The sequence below is a fragment of the Anomaloglossus baeobatrachus genome, chromosome 5 (genome assembly GCF_048569485.1).
Source record: "Anomaloglossus baeobatrachus isolate aAnoBae1 chromosome 5, aAnoBae1.hap1, whole genome shotgun sequence".
Classification (NCBI taxonomy): Eukaryota; Metazoa; Chordata; class Amphibia; order Anura; family Aromobatidae; genus Anomaloglossus; species Anomaloglossus baeobatrachus.
In genome coordinates, this window is record NC_134357.1 from 63,581,133 (window position 1) to 63,603,414 (window position 22,282).

Genomic DNA, 22,282 nt, shown 5'->3' on the forward strand with positions numbered 1-22,282 from the left:
ATGCCCCAGCCCCTCCTGTGATGTATATGCCCCAGCCCCTCCTGTGATGTATATGCCCCAGCCCCTCCTGTGATGTATATGCCCCAGCCCCTCCTGTGATGTATATGCCCCAGCCCCTCCTGTGATGTATATGCCCCAGCCCCTTCTGTGATGTATATGCCCCAGCCCCTCCTGTGATGTATATGCCCCAGCCCCTCCTGTGATGTATATGCCCCAGCCCCTCCTGTGATGTGTACTCCCAGTGTCTCCTGTAATTTATGCGCCCTGGCCCCTCCTGTGATGTGTATGCCCCCAGCATCTCCAGACAGAGACAAACCTGGAAAAGCAGCTGTGAGAAACAAGATGATCAATATCACCGAACATTACAATCGCACCAAAGAGAAGCAGCTCCGGCCACCACAATAGGGGTGAGTTAATCGTTTGACCAAATATAGCAGGGTTATTTTTCAGGTTGATAATGTTGTGCGGCCCCCAAAGGTTAGTAGGAAATTCCAAATGGCCCCCGGCAGTAAAAAGGTTCCCCACCCCTGCCATATGTAGTGAAACAGTTTTGCTTTATGGAGTCTGCACTTAGGGCAATGGTCCAATAAATGCACTAGTGAGCTGCTATGTGGTATATTAAAGGCGTAAATTGCATTGTGTACTAGTGTACGGCCCCGGGGCTCGGCTGCAGCGGAGACGCTCGGATCCGGGCTTGTCGGTGGGTGGCTCGAGCGCCTCCGGACCCGGGGGTCACGTCGCTCTGAAGGGAGGCTGGCGCTACGTGAGGGGGGTTTCAGTGGGGAGGTTCACAGCCGGAGCCGTGGTTTTTGGGTTTAAGTTCATGACGCCACCCACGGGTCGTGGTGAGTGTGGACACCACCGCTGCCGTTGACTAGACTCCCGGGGACGGTGTTGCGCAGCCACGTGTTGACCCCTCCGTGGGTAGGGGTTGATGGTCCCGGGGCCTGGTTGTTGGGGGTTAGGATGCGGGGGTGCGGGCGTGTTGGCGTGATGCGGGGCAGTGCGTGGCCCGAGGGCACTGTTGTACTCACTATGACAGATACACCGGAGTCTCTGGTAAACCAAAAAGATGGTGGTCGGTGCCCGCAGCCGGCTGCGTCTGGTACACCACCCGGTTTGGTGGTCACCTCCTTTCTCCTGCACCTCGTTTGTAGATTTTGACTGCCTGCGCTTCCGCGACGGGAATCCGCTCCCCGGATTTGTGTGTGTTTGCCCGCAGACGCTGGCCCGTGGGATCTCTCTGCCTGAGCGGTGGCTTTCTATCCCCCTCGTGGGGCTGTTATCTTCAGTCGGGACTTGGGTGGGAAAGAACCTAAGGTCCAGACCCCAATCAGTGAATTTGACTCGGTCCTGTGGTTTCTGGGCCTCGTTCTGGGTCTGAGTACCCCTCCTGGTGCTCCGGTTTCCAGTTGGTTCCCCGGTTCGGTACCGGTGGGCCACTACCCTGTCTCGGTCCCTTACGGTTCCACCAGCAGTCTTCCCGGCTCCTGCAGGCGGCAACCACCGTCTGCCTCTTGGCCACAGGGTTTCCGGGCTATGACCCAGATCCCCGACAGACGTTTTCTCCTTCTAACACCTCTCCTTTCACCTCCTAGACTGCTCTCCTCTCCTCCCTAACTTTATCTGCTTGTTTTTCCCGCCTCCAGCTATTCGAACTCCTCGGTGGGCGTGGCCAACCGCCTGGCTCCTCCCCCGGGTGTGAACGTCAAAGCCTGAGAGGGATGACTCAGGGTTTTTAGATTGGCTGCTGTTACCTTTTTAGGGGACTGGTGTTTGTGCAAGGGCCTGTCTGTGACTACTTGGCTAGTCCAGGGCGTCACTTTAGCTTAAATTGCATCTACCGGAGAATCTTTACGGTGCGAGTGATGCATGAAATGAAGATTGACACGTCTGCATAGAGTGACTAAAGACTTGCAGTTTTAGACAACCCCTTTAATAATCACTGATTAATTATTAGTTACACAACTGCTATCAGGCTGCTGCAAATGATCTTCTTTCGGCTATAAAAAGAGTAGAAGGTTAGAAGCAGAAAACGCACATTGAGTTCTCCGCTTAGGTGTCCATGACTGCTAATGTGATCCTATAGCCAGTTCATTATCATGCATTATAACTGGAGAATTCACTGCAGTGATTTATATAACCCTTTAGGAATGTGAGGAATCTAAACCTTGGGCCTTTGCCTGGCAAATACATAGCAGACTAGAGAGTGCTGCTTATTGCAGCTTGTACTGTGTCGATAGAGCAGCACTTATTGACTGCAATAAAGTCATAAATGTGAGAAGAATATAACAAAATCGTAACTCAAGCAACTGCCAAATATATTAATCCAGGTCAACAATTAAAGGGAGCTGGTCATTACATTTGACCTAACTAAACTATTAACATGGGCAATGCAGGTTATAGAATGCTGAATAATGTCATACCTGTATGTCTCAAATGCTTTGCTAGTGATAAATTATCTTTTATTTCTCTATGTAAATGAGTTCTTCCAGGCTATGGGGCAGATGCTGCCTGGAAGATAACTCCGCCTCCAGAGATTATTTTAAATAGAAGTTACCAGTGTGATGGCCGTTCTATGCTCTCACTGCAGAGCTGTGTGTGATTATAACTGATGCATCTGCAGGTTCTTCTCAGCTTCAGCCTCCATCTCACAGCAATCTGGGTTGCAATATTGTTGCCGTAGCATCAGCTGTCCCACAGATGATCCATCTACTGTTTCTATGTCCTTCCCAGGCTCAATCCTTAAGCTGGGGTCACACTAAGCGACAACGACGTCGCTGTTACGTCACCATTTTCTGTGACGTAACAGCGACCTTGTAAGTCGCTGTTATGATCGCTGCTTAGCTGTCAAACACAGCAGAAGCAGCGATCATAACGTCGCTGTGCTACATGTGCAGAGAGCAGGGAGCCGCGCTTAGCGCTGGCTCCTTGCTCTCCTAGGTACAGTACACATCGGGTTAATTAACCCGATGTGTGCTGCAGCTACATGTCACACTGCAGAGAGCAGGGAGCCGCGCGCACTGCTTAGCGCTGGCTCCTTGCTACAGTATACATCGGGTTAATTACCCGATGCGTACTGCAGCCACATGGGCACAGAGCAGGAGCCGGCACTGGCAGCAAGGGCGGAGGCTGGTAACCAAGGTAAATATCGGGTAACCAGGGAAAGGGCTTCCCTTGGTTACCCGATGTTTACGCTGGTTACAGCTTCGCAGCTGCCAGACGCCGGCTCCTGCTCGCTTCATTTCGTCGCTCTCTCGCTGTCGCACACAGCGATGTGTGTGTCACAGCGGGAGAGTGACGACCAAAAAATGAAGCTGGACATTCAGCAACGACCTGCGACCTCACAGCAGGGGCCAGGTCGTTGCTGGATGTCACACACAGCGACAGCGACGGGACGTCGCTGCAACGTCACAGAAAATGGTGACGTAGCAGCGACGTCGTTGTCGTTGTCGCTGTGTGTGACACCAGCTTTATATCCAGGGATAGGCAGACAGGTTGGTTGTTTTTCAGGCTCACCTGGAGACGGAGGCACTACAGGGGGTGATTTTTGGCATTTGGAGAGCAGAGGAGTAATGAATGGACTGTCAGGAATGAGCTAATTCAATTATCGAACCTTCTTTATTGTACACAGAACAATAAAGCGGGCTTTATACACTGCGATATCGGTCCCGATATCGCTAGTGTGGGTACCCGCCCCCATCTGTTGCGCGACACGGGCAAATCGCTGCCCGTGCCGCACAACATCGCCCAGACCCGTCACACATACTTACCTGCCCGGCGACGTCGCTGTGACCGGCGAACCGCCTCCATTCTAAGGGGGCGGTTCGTGCGGCATCACAGCGACGTCACTGAGCGGCCGCCCAATAGCAGCGGAGGGGCGGAGCTGAGCGGGACGTAACATCCCGCCCACCTCCTACGTTCCGCATAGCGGCCGGGAGGCAGGTAAGGAGAGGTTCCTCGTTCCTGCGGTATCACACGGAGCGATGTGTGCTGCCGCAGGAACGAGGAACAACCTCGTTACTGCTGCAGTAACGATTTTTGAGAATGGACCCCCATGTCACCGATGAGCGATTTTGCACGTTTTTGCAACGATGCAAAATCGCTCATCGGTGTCACATGCAACGGCATCGCTAATGCGGCCGGATGTGCGTCACCAATTTCGTGACCCCAACGAGTTAGCATTAGCGATGTCGTAGCGTGTAAAGCCCCCTTTAGGCAACATTCCTACAATGAGTAAAAATATAAGCATAAAATAATAGCGAACCCACCATATCACACCATCATAGGAGGTATCAGAGCAAGGGAATAAAATCAACAATCTGTATATTGGTAACAGCGATAACAGGCACACAAGCTGTTAGCTGGCGCTCCACCTATTTCAATGAAAAGTTCAATATAAACAATGAAGACAATTATTATTGACTACTCCAGCCTAGTACCTAAATGGCCTCCACTGACCGGGCCAATCTGCTACTGTGCACTGACTACCAAGGCCTGCGATCAGCTCGAACTTAGGGGAACACTGGTATTGCACTCAAGGTACCGCAACAGGGGGAAAAGTCCATTAACTTTGTCTCCTTCCCAAAGTGGCTGCGTTGACTTGGCAGTGTGTACTTCCCTTTAAGGCAAGGGTTTCCGTTCCCTTTCCGGGCCTGAAGGGTCACTAGTTTCACCGGGTTGCGTCTCTCTTTCTGTCTTCGGCCTGCAGGTGCTTGGAGTAAACCGCTTCTGTACAGGCATGCTGCCCTGTGTTCTCTCTCGCGGTCTTGCTCATTGGTTCTCTCTAAGTCAGGCACCACACTCCCTCTCTATAGGACGCTGAACCAGGTGATTTCTCCGGGGAAGATCCACCTTCTTGCCCAGCTCCCTCTCCACCGGGCAACAACTGGGCCCTTTCCCCTTCTGGCTCTCTTTGCTTTAACACTCTCCCTGCTTTCCCGCTCTTTGCGCTTATTCCATCGCCCCTGCCTAAACCAACAAACACAAAGTGCTGAGGGTTTAGGCTAGTCCTAGTGCACAAAGAGTGGAGGGGAGCATTGTCTCTTAAAGACAGTGTCATTTAATCTTTTGTAGGGACTGACCCGTGTGTGTGTGTGTGTGTGTGTGTGTGTGTATATATGTGTGTATGTATCTGTGTGTGTGTGTGTGTGTGTGTATATACTGTATATATGTATAGGGATTAATTTAACATTCAGCAAATTAGTGAAAAGAAACAAGCCATAACAAAATGTCTATGACTAACAAAAAGGAAGTTGGCGCATATTTAGACATTCATCTTTTTGATGCTTTTATTGCATCGAGATGTGAAGGCAGAGAAATCTCACTCCAATTATTTTAAGTATTAGCGATAACGTGGCATACTCAAGCCTTGGCAAACATTATAACCTCAGTCGCATTGTCATGCAAGTCTAATTCATACCATACGTATTTTTGCGTTGCAGAATGCTGACGTCCTCAATAAAGAGTGGTATGTTGCATCATGTGACCGCCAAAAAGCAGAAGAAGCTCTGACCGCTACCTCCAAGGTATGGCCTCCCTTTGTGTTTTAAGATCATAATTAGTAAAAAATGATGACAATTATTACAATAAGGTTTCTATTTCAAACAGGACGGATCTTTCTTAGTGAGAAAAAGCAGCGGACATGACTGTAAGCAGCCATTCACCCTCGTAGTATTTTACAAAAGACGAGTGTATAATATTCCGGTGCGATATATTGAGGCTACACGACAGTACGCTCTGGGGAGAGAGAAAAGTGGAGAAGAGGTATAAAACTTTTCAAATATTATATACATTTTATTTTTACTAGATTGATAGTAGCAAAATTAAGATGGTAAATATTAGAACTTGCTCAAAAAAATTCTACAGTAGTACATTGAGTATAAATGTGTTAACTTGCTATTCTTGCTCATTGATGTAGGTCATGTGGCTCCTCTCTTGACAAGTTTACTCATCCTAGTGAACCCTAATAGAGCCATACAGTGTAAAGGGGGCTTTACACGCTACGATATCGTTAATGTTTTATCGTCGGGGTCACGTCGTTAGTGACGCACAGCCATCGTCATTAACGATATCGCAGCGTGTGACACTTTTGTGCGACCTTAAACGATCTCAAAATCGTTTGACGCAGAGAGGTCGTCCTAAAACCAAAAATCGTTTAACGCTCATTCACGATGTTGTTCCACGTTCCTGCGGCAGCACACATCGCTATGTATGACACCGCAGGAGCGAGGAACATCTCCTTACCTGCGTCCACCGGCAATGCGGAAGGAAGGAGGTGGGCGGGATGTTTACCTCCCGCTCATCTCTGCCCCTCCTCTTCTATTGGACGCCTGCCGTGTGACGTCGCTGTGACGCCGCACGACCCGCCCCCTTAGAAAGGAGGCAGATCGCCGGCCAGAGCGACGTCGCAGAGCAGGTAAGTCTGTGTGACGGGAGTGCGCGATTTTGTGCGCCACGAGCAGCGATATGCCCGTGTCGCACAAAAGATGGGGGCGGGTACGCACGCTAACGATATGGGCAATGATATCGTAGCGTGTAAAGCCCGCTTTACACTTGATTCAGAATAACGTTAATGGGTCGAAATTGAATTTTAGGATTGTTGTTTCCAATAAGTGGCACTAAAGTTCAAGTCCTCTTCCTTTGCATATATAGTTTCTCAGAGGAGCAATTCATGGCCTATACAGTTAGGTCCAGAAATATTTGGACAGTGACACAAGTTTTGTTATTTTAGCTGTTTACAAAAACATGTTCAGAAATACAATTATATATATAATATGGGCTGAAAGTGCACACTCCCAGCTGCAATATGAGAGTTTTCACATCCAAATCGGAGAAAGGGTTTAGGAATCATAGCTCTGTAATGCATAGCCTCCTCTTTTTCAAGGGACCAAAAGTAATTGGACAAGGGACTCTAAGGGCTGCAATTAACTCTGAAGGCGTCTCCCTCGTTAACCTGTAATCAATGAAGTAGTTAAAAGGTCTGGGGTTGATTACAGGTGTGTGGTTTTGCATTTGGAAGCTGTTGCTGTGACCAGACAACATGCGGTCTAAGGAACTCTCAATTGAGGTGAAGCAGAACATCCTGAGGCTGAAAAAAAAGAAAAAATCCATCAGAGAGATAGCAGACATGCTTGGAGTAGCAAAATCAACAGTCAGGTACATTCTGAGAAAAAAGGAATTGACTGGTGAGCTTGGGAACTCAAAAAGGCCTGGGCGTCCACGGATGACAACAGTGGTGGATGATCGCCGCATACTTTCTTTGGTGAAGAAGAACCCGTTCACAACATCAACTGAAGTCCAGAACACTCTCAGTGAAGTAGGTGTATCTGTCTCTAAGTCAACAGTAAAGAGAAGACTCCATGAAAGTAAATACAAAGGGTTCACATCTAGATGCAAACCATTCATCAATTCCAAAAATAGACAGGCCAGAGTTAAATTTGCTGAAAAACACCTCATGAAGCCAGCTCAGTTCTGGAAAAGTATTCTATGGACAGATGAGACAAAGATCAACCTGTACCAGAATGATGGGAAGAAAAAAGTTTGGAGAAGAAAGGGAACGGCACATGATCCAAGGCATACCACATCCTCTGTAAAACATGGTGGAGGCAACGTGATGGCATGGGCATGCATGGCTTTCAATGGCACTGGGTCACTTGTGTTTATTGATGACATAACAGCAGACAAGAGTAGCCGGATGAATTCTGAAGTGTACCGGGATATACTTTCAGCCCAGATTCAGCCAAATGCCGCAAAGTTGATCGGACGGCGCTTCATAGTACAGATGGACAATGACCCCAAGCATACAGCCAAAGCTACCCAGGAGTTCATGAGTGCAAAAAAGTGGAACATTCTGCAATGGCCAAGTCAATCACCAGATCTTAACCCAATTGAGCATGCATTTCACTTGCTCAAATCCAGACTTAAGACGGAAAGACCCACAAACAAGCAAGACCTGAAGGCTGCGGCAGTAAAGGCCTGGCAAAGCATTAAGAAGGAGGAAACCCAGCGGTTGGTGATGTCCATGGGTTCCAGACTTAAGGCAGTGATTGCCGCCAAAGGATTCGAAACAAAATATTGAAATTAAAAATATTTTGTTTGGGTTTGGTGTATTTGTCCAATTACTTTTGACATCCTAAAATGTGGAGTGTTTGTAAAGAAATGTGTACAATTCCTACAATTTCTATCAGATATTTCTGTTCAAACCTTCAAATTAAACGTTACAATCTGCACTTGAATTCTGTTGTAGAGGTTTCATTTCAAATCCAATGTGGTGGCATGCAGAGCCCAACTCGCGAAAATTGTGTCACTGTCCAAATATTTCTGGACCTAACTGTAAGTCTCCTTACACTGGCATGTCACTCTCCACAAGGAGAGAACCCCAGTCAGAGGTGTCTCCTCTCTAACAGACAAATCAGATCTCATAGTTTACTTTACAGGAGAGGCAACACCCAAAACACGGTGTGTCCAAATTGAAATTCTGGTTTCCCTTTTATCCTAAGTCATTTGGCAAAGCTCATTAGAAGGTCACTACTGACATTTAGGATTGCTACTTCCAAAAGGTGGCACTGGAGTTCAATTCTTCTTCCTCACTGAGGAGGCAATTTGCCATGACATAATCATCAAAAATATGAAAGGGTTTGTCTGGCATATTATTTTTATGACCTATGCTTAGGATAGGTCATCAATATCAAATGCAGGGGGTCCATCACACAGCACCCCCATCCATAAGTTGTTTTTAGCTCAAGCAACGGCCAAATGTAAACACTGAATTCAGATGAACAGCAAAGTTCTGTTCAATCTACAGCGGGTGGAAGTAAAGCTTCATTAATATTGTGAATGCAGATTCTTTACTGTACGAGCACTGAGACCATGGACCTAGTTTTCATAGCGGGTTGTTAGACCTGGTCTTAATGGACCGAGCTGGCAGACAACCACAAGTCATACATCATGGGTCACTGTGCTACATATAGCTCCCAAGCTACATGATGGGGACCCCTGCTTTATGTCAAGAAGAAGTAAGGTTTTATTCACATTGCAAATACAGATTCTTTACTGTACGAGCAGTGAGAACATGGAACTCTGCCATAAATGTTTCAATACTGAATTCATTAAACAAGGCCTGGATGCCTTTCTTGAAAAATATAATATTACAACTTAGGGGTACTAGACTCTGTGAGGGGACATTCATCCAGGGATCTAATCTGAGTGCTGTATGTGAAATCAAGGATTATTTTGTACCCACTTAATAATGGGAAAAAAGCATCTGCCCCTCCAACTGTGTTGATTGTAGGTAAAACTATGAAAGTATGGTTTTATTGTAGCATAATTAAGGATGAAAGAAGACATAAGCCTATTAAGTTCAACCTACATCCTAACATGTTGATCCAGAAGAAAAAAAAACCATGAGGCAGATGCTTTTCCCCCTATATTGGGGGGTGGTTGGGGTAATCCTCCTCGATACCACATACGACAATCTGATTAGTTCCTTGGATCACAGAGTCTAGTACCCCTAACTTGTAATATTATATTTTTCAAGAAAGGCATCCAGGCCTTGTTTAATGAATTAATCATTGCAACATTTATGGCAGAGTTCCATGGTTTCACTGCTCGTACAGTAAAGAATCTGTATTTGGAATGTTAATAAAGCCTTACTTCCTCTACACATAAAGCAGGGGTTCTGTGCCTTGGAGACACATGTGGTCAGTGGCCCATGATGTTTGGCTTGCGGTTGTCTGCCAGCTCGGTGCATTAACACCAGGTCTAACAAACCGCTATGAATAGAAGGTCTTCATTTTTTACTTTTTTGAGTAGCCCTGCACAGATGAGTAAATCTAGATGCACATATACTGGGGGGAATATAGTAAGTTGGGGATAGGATAATGCTGCAAATTAGAGGGGTGCTTGAGCTGGATGCAATAGTGTGGGGAGTATGCTTGACGTAGGAATAACGAATGGGGGTAAAGTGGGAACACCTTGAGTATACTGCCTGTAAGGGACCGGGGCACAAGATTTTGGTGTCCTTCCTAGCTCTGACTGTCAATATACTGGTAATGGGGGGGCTGGATGGGACTTGCGACCCTCTCTCAGAGCTGAATGTGGCTCTGCCATAGAGGATACCGCACTGTCATTGTTGAAAGGTTATGCAGATATCTGTACTGTCCCCTCATATATTTCTACATTATAAGATTGCCCCTAAGCCTTTGATTTTCTAAAAGGAATAACCCCAATTTTGATGCCCTGTTTTACTGCTGCTGTCCAACCATTCCCTCAACGGTCGTTGCATCCGCTCCAGTTCAGGGTTAATTCATTTTTAGAAATGAGCAGGAAGCAGGGATGTAATGTAGTTACCAACATAATGTTATTACCAGATCTTCATCAATGACCTGCTTTGTAAAGTGCAGTCCCCATACTTGCTACAGTCTAATTCACCAACTGCGCAGGGTTTCACAACAGAGAGCTCTGAGGAAAGCTACATTAGATCATAAAAGTGAGTACACCCCTCACATTTTTCTAAATATTTTATATCTTCCATGGGACGACACTGAAGAACTGACACTTTGATATAATGTGATGTAGTCAGTGTACAGCTTGTATAACAGTGTAAACTTGGTGCCCTCTAAATAACTCAACACACAGCCATTAATGTCTAAACTGCTAGGAATAAAAGTGAGTACACCCCATAAATGAAAATGGCCCAATTGTGTCCAATTAGTCATTCACATCCCCGTTGATCGTTAGTGTTACAAGGTCTCATGTGTGAATTGGGAGCAGGTGTGTTAAATTTAGTGCTATCCCTCATACACACTCTCATACTAGTCACTGGAAGTTCATCATGGCACCTCATGGCAAAGAAATCTCAGAGGATCTGAAAAAGAGAATTGTTGCTCTACACAATGATGGCCTTGGCTTTAAGAAGATTGCCAACACCCTGAAACTGAGCTGCAGCATGGTGGCCAAGACCATACAGCAGTATAACAAAACACGTTTGACTCAGAATAGCCCACGTCATGGTCGACCAAAGAAGTTGAGCGCACGAGCTCAGCATGTTATCCAGAGGTTGTCTGTTTAAAATAGTATGAGTGCTACCAGCATTAATGCAGGGGTTACAGGGGTGAGGGATTTGCCTGTCAGTGCTGCAACCAAAACAAATTGGCCTGCATGGCTGTTGTCCCAGAAGGAAGCCTCTTCTAAAGATGATGCACAAAAAAGCCTGCGAACCATTTGCTGAAGATAATCAGACTAAGGGCATCGATTACTGGAACCATGCCCTGTGGTCTGATGAAACCAAGATAAAATTTGACATAGATGATGTCAAGTGTGTGTGGGGTGCTACAGGTCATTGATGGAACCATAAATGCTAACATGTAGGCCAGTATCACACTTGCGAGTGCATTGTGTGTAACTCGCGCGAGTCTCTCATTGCATCAACCGTCATGGCCGCTCACTCTCTAGACAGGAGCGTCTGAGCTGCATAGAGATACATGCAACCGACCCGCTCCTGTTAGGGGAGTGTACAGCTGTGCCGGGTGATTTAATGAGAGACTCCCGCGAGTTACACGCAAGGCACTCACAAGTGTGACTCCGGCCGTACTGTCACATACTGAAGCAGAGCATGAACCCCTCCATTCAGAAACTGGGCCACAGGGTAGTATTCCAAAATGATAACGACCCCAAACACACCTAAGATACAACCACTGACTTGATAAAGAAACTGAGGGTAAAGGTGCTGGACTGGTCAAGTGTCTCCAGATCTAAACCCTAATGAGCATCTGAGAGGCATTCAGGTGGAGGAACGCAAGGTCTCTAATATCAACCAGCTTTGTGAGGTTATCACGGAGGATGGAAGAGGATCCCAGCGGTTCCCGTGAAGCTCTAGTGACCTTAATGCCTAACAGAATTAAGGCAGTGCTTGAATCTATTGCCACTAGGCACAATTTGGCCTTTTCCATTCAGAGGTGTACTCCCTTTTCTTGCCAGCGGTTTAGACATTAATGTGTTGAGTAATTTAGAGGACACCAAATTTACAATGTGAGGCCATGTGCACACTTTGAGTATTTGGTGAGTTTTAACCTCCAGTATTTGTAAGCCAAAATCAGGAGTGGGTAAAAGATACAGAAGCGATGCCCGTGTTTCTATTATACTTTTCCTCTGATTGTCCCACTCCTGGTTTTGGCTTACAAACACTGGGGGGGGAAAAAAAAACTTGCCAAAAACTCAACGTGTGCACAAGGCTTTACACAAGCGGGACAGACTATTTTTAAATTGTATCAAAGTGTCAGATCTTCAGTGTTGTCCTATGAAGATATAATAAAATATGTCATGGGTGTACTCACTTTTGTGATATACTGTACTAATATTTACTGAAAAAGGCCTGTCACAGATATAGAAAATCTCACTTTGCCTTATATTCACAATCATAAATGCACTTTTTTTTCTTCCTTACAGAAATTCAGTACTGTGGCACAAATTATTGAAAATCACGGTCAAACCCCTCTTGTACTAATTGACAGCCAAAACAATACAAAAGACTCGACAAGGTTAAAACAGGCTGTGCGGATCCCTTGAGCTATTTGCAGAACCGTCACGTCACGGTTGAAATTCTACAGTGGAAAAAGTCGACAAGAAAAGCAACACAAGAATTTTTTGTAAAACTGGAAATCCATCTAATTGGCCACTTTAATTGACATACAGTCTATCTCCATAGTGAGCAAGGACAGTCCATACAGCCCCGATTCCTGTATATAACTTATATATTATATTAATTTTCTGTGCACAATAAATTCAATTGAAGGCAAACTGAGTTTTATTGGTTTATTATTTAAAGGAACCTTGAGAGTTACATGATGTTTTCTCTACTCAAATTTACTAAATACCTCTAATTAGCAAATTACAGGCACCTGTCCTAATCTAGAACTGGTTTGTTCAGTGTTACAAGGTTATTTTAATTCTATAGTGATTGCCTCTGTAGGTAAAGGTGGTGTCACACACAGTGACGCAGCAGCGATCACGACCAGCGATCTGACCTTATCAGGATCGCTGCTGCGTCGTTACATGGTCGCTGGTGAGCTGTCAAACAGGCGACCAGTGACCAGCCCCCAGCCAGCAGCGACGGGTGGAAGCGTAAATATCGGGTAACCAAGGAAAGCACTTCTCTTGGTTACCCAATATTTACCTTAGTTACAAGCGTCCGCCGCTCTCACGCTGCCAGTGCCAGCTGTTCCCTGCACTCCTAGCCAGAGTACACATCGGGTTACTTACCCAATGTGTACTCCAGGTACGTTTGCAGGGAGCAGGGAGCCGTCACTGGCAGCGTGAGAGCGGCGGTGCTAGTAACTAATGTAAATATCGGATAACCAAGGAAAGGGCTTCTTGGATACCCGATGTTTACCATGGTTACAGCTTACCGCAGGCTGCCAGACGCCGGCTCCCTGCTCGCTTCAGTTCGTCGCTCTCTCGCTGTCACACACAGCGATGTGCGCTTCACAGCGGGAGAGCAACGTCCAAAAAATGAAGCAGGACATTCAGCAACGACCGGCGACCTCACAGCAGGGGCCAGGTCATTGCTGGATGTCACACACAGCGACAGCGACGGGACGTCACTGCTACGTCACAGAAAATGGTGACTTAGCAGCGATGTCGGTGTCGTTGTCTTCGCTATGTGTGACACCACCTTAATAGTGATTTGATCATTTAAAATATTTAGGCATTTACTTATATTGATATTTATTTTATTTATTTTTCTCTAATCCTGGAAAAGCCCTTTTATCTCTTTAGTGCAAAATCACATACATCTACGTCAGTGCTGGAGTGACCGTGCGTGGATGCAGGTTATGTAACAGTAGCAGCAAGATCGGAGTTAAAATCACTGCTGTTAGCCATTTAGTTGCCACTGTCAGTCTCTCAATTAAAAGAAGCAATTGTCTGACAACAATGGCTTACCATTGCAGTCAGGGGAGATCATATCATAAGACACTGTTTCCTAAAGGCCCCCGTCACTGCTAGTATTACAGGCTATAATATAAGAGATCAAACTGGTTCAAGTCCTCTAAGGAGACTAAAGAATAAAGTTTAAAAATGTAAAATATAGGTTTAAAATATTTTTTTGTATTTATTTTTTAAACATTTTTAAAATATAAGTTTAAAAATGTAATATATAATGTGTGTGTATGTATATATAATATATATATATATATATAGTGTGTATGTGTATATATATATATATATATATATATATATATATATATATATATATATACTATATTTATTTATTTATTTTTTTTTTAAATCTACATTTGAATCACCTATTACCCCATTGAAAGTAAAAAAAATAGGAGAAAGTATATTGCCGCATGCATAAAAGTCCAGTCTATCAAAATATAACATTAACTCTTTTTTGTTATATACCGTAAAGAGAAGAAAAAATCTAAACAAAAAAATTGTGATTTTTTTTTTTTTTTTCTGCTTTTTTTTTTTGATCTTTTATGTTAGAGAACTCTCCACAATGTGTTTTGTTTTGTTTTTATTTCTTTTTTTTAATGAAAAATATGTTACATTAGCTCAGTTGTATAGAAGTTCCAACATGGGTGCGGTGCACGAACAAGGCTGGTTTCACATATCCGGTATTTTTCCAGAAGCCGGATCCGGCACAAATACAGAACAGTTACATTCACTTACAATGGAGGAGCGATACCATGCGGACATATGCTTCATACACAACCGCATGTGTCTGCATGATGTCGCTCTTCCATTGTAAATGGATGTAACTGCACTGCATTTGTGCCAGATCCGGCTTCCGGCAAAATACTGGATATGTGAAACCAGCCTAATTCAAGGCCAATTCATAGGTGAACATGAACAGTGGAAGATGAAAGGTAGTCCAGCATCCACGATTTTAAAGTTAAGGTTAAAATGTCACAGTTATTGGTGAGAGAGCTCTTAATCATGACTACAAGCCCTTGCTTGAAACGCGTAGCATAGTATAAATACTATGTATTTATACACATCCTGATTTTAAACGTTTTTCAATAAAGATGTTTTATCCTTACAGGAGTTGTCCACCAGTTTAACATTGATAGTCTATAATTAGGATAGCTCATCAATGTCTGATATCCGAGGGTCCAAAACCCAGCACCCCCGCCGATCAGCCGTTCCCGGGGCGCCGCCGGCAGCAGACAGCCTGAAATGCTCAGTTTCGAAGCTGTACCTGTGGTCCCTGCGGTCATAGTGTTAATCCCCACCTGCTGCTGCGGGCTGCAAGCGGGGATCCGAGCACATGTCAGCTGATTTGTACAGCTGACATATGTGCCTTGCAGGTACGAGTGGAAGCGCTCTCCACCCGTATCTGTAAACCCCTTAAATGGCGATGTCAAGTTGTGACCGCCATGTTAACGGCGATCGCAGTAAAAGTTTACTCACCACCTGATACCGGAAGTCACATGACGTGATCATGTGGATCCAGTGGTTGTGATGATCGCACAAGGTCATGCGATGACTCCTGTAGCTCACATGACTCAGGTCCTTTAACCAGCAGTCGAGTACTGCAGATTATTAGAGATGATGATTTCTCCCGGTCTGAGCAGTACTGCGTGTGGTACCACATGTGGTACCACATGAGCAATCAGACAGCTGATCCCTTTAGTCCCCTAGGGGTACTAGTAAAATAAAAAAAAAAGTTTAAAAAAAACTAAAAGTTCGAATCACCCCCCTTTCGCCCGATTGAAAATTAAAGGGTTAAAAAAATAAAAAAAATATATACACACATTTGGTATCGCTGTGTTCAGAAATGCCCATCTATCAAAATACAAAATTAATTCATCTGATTGGTAAACAACGTAGCAGCAAAAAAATTCCAAACACCAAACTTACGTGTTTTGGTCGCCACATATTTTGCGCAAAATGTAATAACAGGCAATCAAAATGTAGCATCTGCGCAAAAATGGTACCATTAAAAACATCAGCTCAAGACACAAAATATAAGCAGTTACTGAGCCATAGATCCCGAAAAATGAGAATGCTACGGGTCGCGGAAAATGGCGCAAAACGTATGCCACTTTTTTCCGACAAACTTCTGATTTTTTTAACCCCTTAAATACAAGTAAACCTATTCAAGTTTGGTGTTTACGAACTCGCATCAACCTGAAGCATCACACTGACACATCAGTTTTACCATATGGTGAACACAGTAAATAAAATATCTCAAAAACAATAGTGCAATCGCTCTAGAGAACACCGTAGTGTTCTCATTTTTTCAAGATCTAAGGCTCTGTGATGGTTTATTTTTTGTGTCTCCAGCTGACGTTTTTGTACCACTTTTTTGCGCAGATGATACGTTTTGATCGCCTGTAATTGCATTTTGCACAAAATTTACAGCGACTAAAAAACTTAATTTTGGCGTTTGGAATTTTTTACCGCTATGCCGTTTACTGATCAGATTAATTGATTATATATTTTGATTGGGCATTTCTGAACGCAGCGATACCAAATGTGTGTTTTAATTCTTAAATTTTCAATGGGGCAAAAGGGGGGTGATTTGAACTTTTAGTTTTTTTTTCTAATTTTTAAAACTTTTTTTTACTATTTTTTATCTTTTTTGTTAATTTTATTTAGGGCAGGGGTAGATGGCCATATTTTTGGTTTGAGTGCAAGAGAATTGGAACACACTGTGCTGACACTTGGATCAAACTCTTTTCAGAGTTTGATCAGAGTGTTGTTTGTATAATTGGATGGATTCTTTTGGATAACAATGTATGGCCATCTGGCCCCGCCCTAATAATGAGTGATCATAACATCCAAAGGTGCTGGTTGAAGGGTTTATGTCATGCAGACACCTAGGTTGCAGTAAGCCAAATTAAATGGACCAAAATATACTGAGTCAATAACAACCTAAGGACTGTTCAAGTGATATTCCAAGTTTCCATGATATTTTATATCATTGATAAAGATTAGGGATGATCGAATACCTCAAATATTCGGCTTCACGAATACTTTCCGAATAGGTCGCCGCTATTCGACTATTCGCGAATATTCGATGCGCAATGTAAGTCTATGAGAAACCTGAATAACAACTATTCAGAACTATTCGGGCTTCCCATAGACTTACATTGCGCATCGAATATTCGCATAGCGGCGACCTATTCAGAAAATATTTGCGAAGCCGAATATTTGAGGTATTCGATCATCCCTAATAAAGATTAAAAAAACTATTTTGATGACCTATCTGGGTGTTTCTTTGTGTAATTAAAGAGCTATTCAAGTATGTTTTATTTATACATCTTATAAAATATGCAATATTCATGGCTGGTTTTAAGGGGTTATTATTTCCATTTTGTAAAGTTATGGCCTATTTCTAGGATGTGATGGGCAGACCCGGACTGTAAAAGACCGTATCCGCGTGGGTTCAAAAGTACCCGGGCACTGACCCTGGGCCCAGAGTTCTCAGGGAACTGCAGGTAGCAATTCGGATCCAGCTACCTTTGTAATTGTAAAAAAAGGGAGGCGCTTTTATATATGACAATCCTGGACAGCTGCAGGCTGCTGTTTTTAGGTTGAGGGGCCCCAAATAACCATGGGTCCTCCTCAACCTGAGAATACCAACTCCCAGCTGTTGGCTTTATCATGGCTGTGTAGCAATATTGGTGGGACCGCACGCCAATTTTTTTTTTAAGTAGTAGGGTTACAGCCACGTGGGAGACTGGTAAATATAATACACTTGCTCTAATTCCCCTATCCCTTCTACCACCATTTTCTGCTGGATTCTGGACCCAAAGTCTTATATGAGGACCGGCATTTAGGCAAATATCCAGGATCAATTCCAGGCTGGAATTTTTTTTTTCTTTAAACTTGGTTGGACCTACTGATCCCAGATATCTGCGGGTCCACCCATCACTAGTCATCACTTTATCATCACTTGTGCTATGTCCTCTGAAACGCAATTGATCCTGATCATGAAGGGAACCCTGGATCCTCTAACATTCCCTTTCCCAGCAGAGTTCCCAGCTGTGCAAGAGACTGCATCCAATCCTATTTAGGGTATGTGCACACAGTACGTTTTTATCTTGGTTTTTTTATGCATTTTTGAGTGCAGATTTGTCACAAAACTGCATGCCAATTCTTATACCAGCAAAGTCAATGAGAATCCTGAAGTGTTGTGCACATGTTGCGTTTTTTTCCTTGCAGATTTGGTGCAGAAATAAATCTGCAGTGTGTCAATTCTTTCAGCATTTTTTTCAACATTTTCAACCCCAGAATGCATGAAAAACGTGCAAAAAATGCATAAAAAAGGCGTCAAAATCAAAACGAGTCAAAAACGCTGCAAAAAAACGTGGTTTTTTTTTCTGCCTAGAAATGCAGATTTGATGCAGCAATTTCTACAACCAAATACACAGCATGCACACGTAGCCTTACTTGTCGGTAACAGCAGCATCGTGATTATGGTAATGAAAACTTGTGCAGGGAATGTTTTCTCTAGAAAATTAGGTCTATCATTTCAAAATAATTGGTTAAGCTCTATTAGTTGCCCCGAAAAATCAGAAAAAAATGGAAAGTTGTATTCCGTTTGCCATATAAAGCAAATAAGAATGTATGTACTGTGCGCTGGGGAAGCAATTAACAAAAATGTAATTGTGTGTGGCATACAAATACCAAATATTTAATGGTGTTTGTATTCTACAGACACAATACCCTTTGTATTAATTGGTTCACCCGCGCACAGAATATCCATCTTAATTTAATTTAGCACACAAATCATATTAGCATTCTTCTTCCTCTCCGAAAATGTATGATGGGTATCACAGTGCTTCCGTCACATAACATAGAAACAATCAGATCCCAATAACGACACAATTTATCATATCCAATCGTGGGTTCTTTTCATTTCCTTCAGAATCATTCTCAGATTCATTACCAACTGGGTCATTTTGATACCACAGCACATCCTCTGCCAGCAAAAATGGAAGTGATCAATTTTCTCTGCAAAAGAACTGCCAGGCCCAGAGACAGGCTCATGCAGTAAGATCCCTGTGCAGTATACAACTGAAGTGTGTAAGAGCTTTAAAGGGAACCTGTCAGGTGCATGACTCCGGAATGTCTGACTAAAGGCCTTATCATTCACCCAACACCCCCTACCCACTAGGGTTCTTATCCTAAACAAACACAAAACACTGCGTGACATTGGATATAAAGGCCACAGCAGCCCCATTTATTAATAACAAAACATAAGCAATATGACAATACAAATCTTCATTGAAGAACACCCGAAAAAGGAGGGGGGGGGGGGTACCTGAAGGTTAACCAAACTGTTCCTTGCAACATCGGCCCACCTCCTGACCCTCAGCCGCAACACACCGACTCGAGAGCCCAGGCCAAATGTTGCCCACACCATGTCCCGCTGAGACTCAACCCAGCAAGGACCCGTTTCACCAAACATTTGCACCGCTAGAGGTAACCCGCTCCGGCACTGGGTTCCGTCCTCTCCTCTGTGGAAACCCCCACCTTCAGACACCCCCCTCCTTTCCGCCGCTTTTACAAATCATGATCTTCCTCTTCTTCTTTGTCGATGTTGAATCTACCATCATGGCGGGCGGGCAGGAACGATTCCAGTCACCGTCCAGGTAGGAATGCCCACCCACACCCTTGACCTGACCTATATACGACCCCTCAACAGCACCACCCCCTGACCAATCAAACTGACCCCTAGTCCTAACTGCCCCTTAGTTCCACCCCCAGATTTCCCACTCAAACTAAACTTTCTACACTAACCCCTTACTGACCCTATGGCCTAGCATCCCTCCTAGTCATGCTGCCCTCCCTTGAGCCCCTTTGGGGCAGCAATCCGGGCTATTCCTCTATGCACCCACAATCACGAGCAGTTCTGGGTACATATTGCTAATCCCTAACTAACTGTCCAAGCATCTAGTATCTATATATATAATTGCCTTATTCTGTCTGTCTGTCTGTCTTGCTCCAAAATTGTGTCCTTACGGTGACACAAAGCTGATTGGCCGCTGGGCTCGCCATGGCCCCGCCCCCCCGCACGGATTGGCCGCTCGCCCAGGCTGCGCCCCCACACGGATTGGCCGGCCGCTCGCCCAGGCTCCGCCCCCCCACAGATTGGCCTCTCGCCCCGGCACCCTGCAGGCATTGGCAACTCGGCCACGCCCCGCCCCCCTCACGCAATGCACGCTAGCTCTGGCCCCGCCCCCCACGCATTCCCCGAACCGACACGGTCACGGAGCCACGACTCCCAGGTGAGTACTGTACCCCCGGGAGCCCACATCAGCGTACGCCGCCAAACCAGCCGACACATACCCTCGCATTGCTGGGGCTGGCCGGCGTATGCTGCTGTGGGCTCCCGTGCGATCGGGGGACGAGATACGCTGGTAACCATGCTAGCATAGTTACCAGCGCATCAAGGTCCTGCAGCGGCGTAACATACACACACACACGCACGCACATAACAGCACACACACACATCAGATCACACTCACTCTCACACACACCTCACACACACATCACATCGCATCCACACACTCACAACATCCTGGGATATCGCTTGCTTCTCGGCGGCGATACTGTGCTGTGAGCTTCCAGGACCTGCCGGAGGATCACATGGCCAGAAGCATGTGGTATCTCCGGATGTTGTGAGTGTGAGCGCATATGTGCAATATCGTCAATGTGTGTGTGCGTGAGTGTATGCGATCGGGTGTGTGTGTGTGTGTGTGTGTGTGTGAGTGTATGCGATCGGATCTGTGAGTGTCGGCAGAGGAGCACGGCGTGCTGGAGGAGGCTGGGAGGAGAGAGGCTGATCCTGGGGAAGGCTGGGATGGGGAGGCTGAGAGAAGAGAGGCTGATGATGGGGAAGGCTGAGGCTGGGATAGGCTGGGAGGAGAGAGGCTGATGCTGGGGACCGAAAAGGCTGATGCTGGGATGAGAGAGGCTGATGCGGGGGGAGGCTGAGGCTGGGGTAGGCTAGGAGGAGAGAGGCTGATGCTGGGAGGAGAGAGGCTGATGCTGGGAGGAGAGAGGCTGATGCTGGGGGAGGCTGAGGCTAGGGGAGGCTGGGAGGAGAGAGGCTGATGCTGGGAAGAGAGAGGCTGATGCTGGGAGGAGAGAGGCTGATGCTGGGGGAGGCTGATGCTGGGGGAGGCTGGGGTAGGCTGGGAGGAGAGAGGCTGATGCTGGGGACAGAAAAGGCTGATGCTGGGAGGAGAGAGGCTGATGCTGGGGGAGGCTGAGGCTGGGGTAGGCTAGGAGGAGAGAGGCTGATGCTGGGAAGAGAGAGGCTGATGCTGGGAGGAGAGAGGCTGATGCTGGGGGAGGCTGAGGCTGGGGAAGGCTGGGAGGAGAGAGGCTGATGCTGGGAGGAGAAAGGCTGATGCTGGGAGGAGAGAGGCTGATGCTAGGGACAGAAATGGCTGATGCTGGGAGGAGAGAGGCTGATGCTGGGGACAGAAAAGGCTGATGCTGGGGACAGAAAGGGCTGATGCTGGGAGGAGAGAGGCTGATGCTGGGATGAGAGAGGCTGATGCTGGGAGGAGAGAGGCTGATGCTGGGGACAGAGAGGCTGATGCTGGGGACAGAGAGGCTGATGCTGGGGACAGAGAGGCTGATGCTGGGAGGAGAGAGGCTGATGCTGCGGGTAAAGAGGCTGATGCTGGGAGGAGAGAGGCTGATGCTGCGGGCAGAGAGGCTGATGCTGCGGGTAGAGAGGCTGATGCTGGTGCAGCATGGGGGATGGAGCACGTTTGGGAGTGCGCAGCATGGCGGATGGAGCACGTTTGGGAGTGCGCAGCATGGCGGATGGAGCACGTTTGGGAGTGCGCAGTATGCCGGATGGAGCACGTTTGGGAGTGCACAGCATGGCGGATGGACCACGTTTGGGAGTGCGCAGCATGGCGGATGGAGCACGTTTGGGAGTGCGCAGCATGGCGGATGGAGCATGTTTGGGAGTGCGCAGCATGGCGGATGGAGCACGTTTGGGAGTGCGCAGCATGGCGGATGGACCACGTTTGGGAGTGCGCAGCATGGCGGATGAAGCACGTTTGGGAGTGAGCAGCATGGCGGATGGAGCACGTTTGGGAGTGCGCAGCATTGCGGATGGAGCACGTTGGGGAGTGCGCAGCATGGCAGATGGAGCACGTTTGGGAGTGCGCAGCATGGCGGATGGAGCACGTTTGGGAGTGCGCAGCATGGCGGATGGAGCACGATGGGGAGTGCGCAGCATGGCGGATGGAGCACGATGGGGAGTGCGCAGCATGGCGGATGGAGCACGTTTGGGAGTGCG

General features: G+C 46.2%; 1 protein-coding gene across 5 annotated transcripts in view; it reads left to right on the top strand.

The window, feature by feature from the left end:
• BLNK (B cell linker) overlaps positions 1-12,791 on the top strand; it is a 388,622-nt gene extending 375,831 nt beyond the window's left edge. For all 5 annotated transcript variants that reach the window (XM_075352283.1, XM_075352284.1, XM_075352285.1 and 2 more), the window contains 3 exons: positions 5,445-5,528; positions 5,611-5,766; positions 12,448-12,791. In XM_075352283.1, coding sequence (XP_075208398.1) covers positions 5,445-5,528; positions 5,611-5,766; positions 12,448-12,567 — 360 coding nt within the window. In that variant the 3' untranslated portion in view covers positions 12,568-12,791. The remainder of the gene's footprint in view (positions 1-5,444; positions 5,529-5,610; positions 5,767-12,447) is intronic.
• Positions 12,792-22,282: the final 9,491 nt, after the last annotated feature.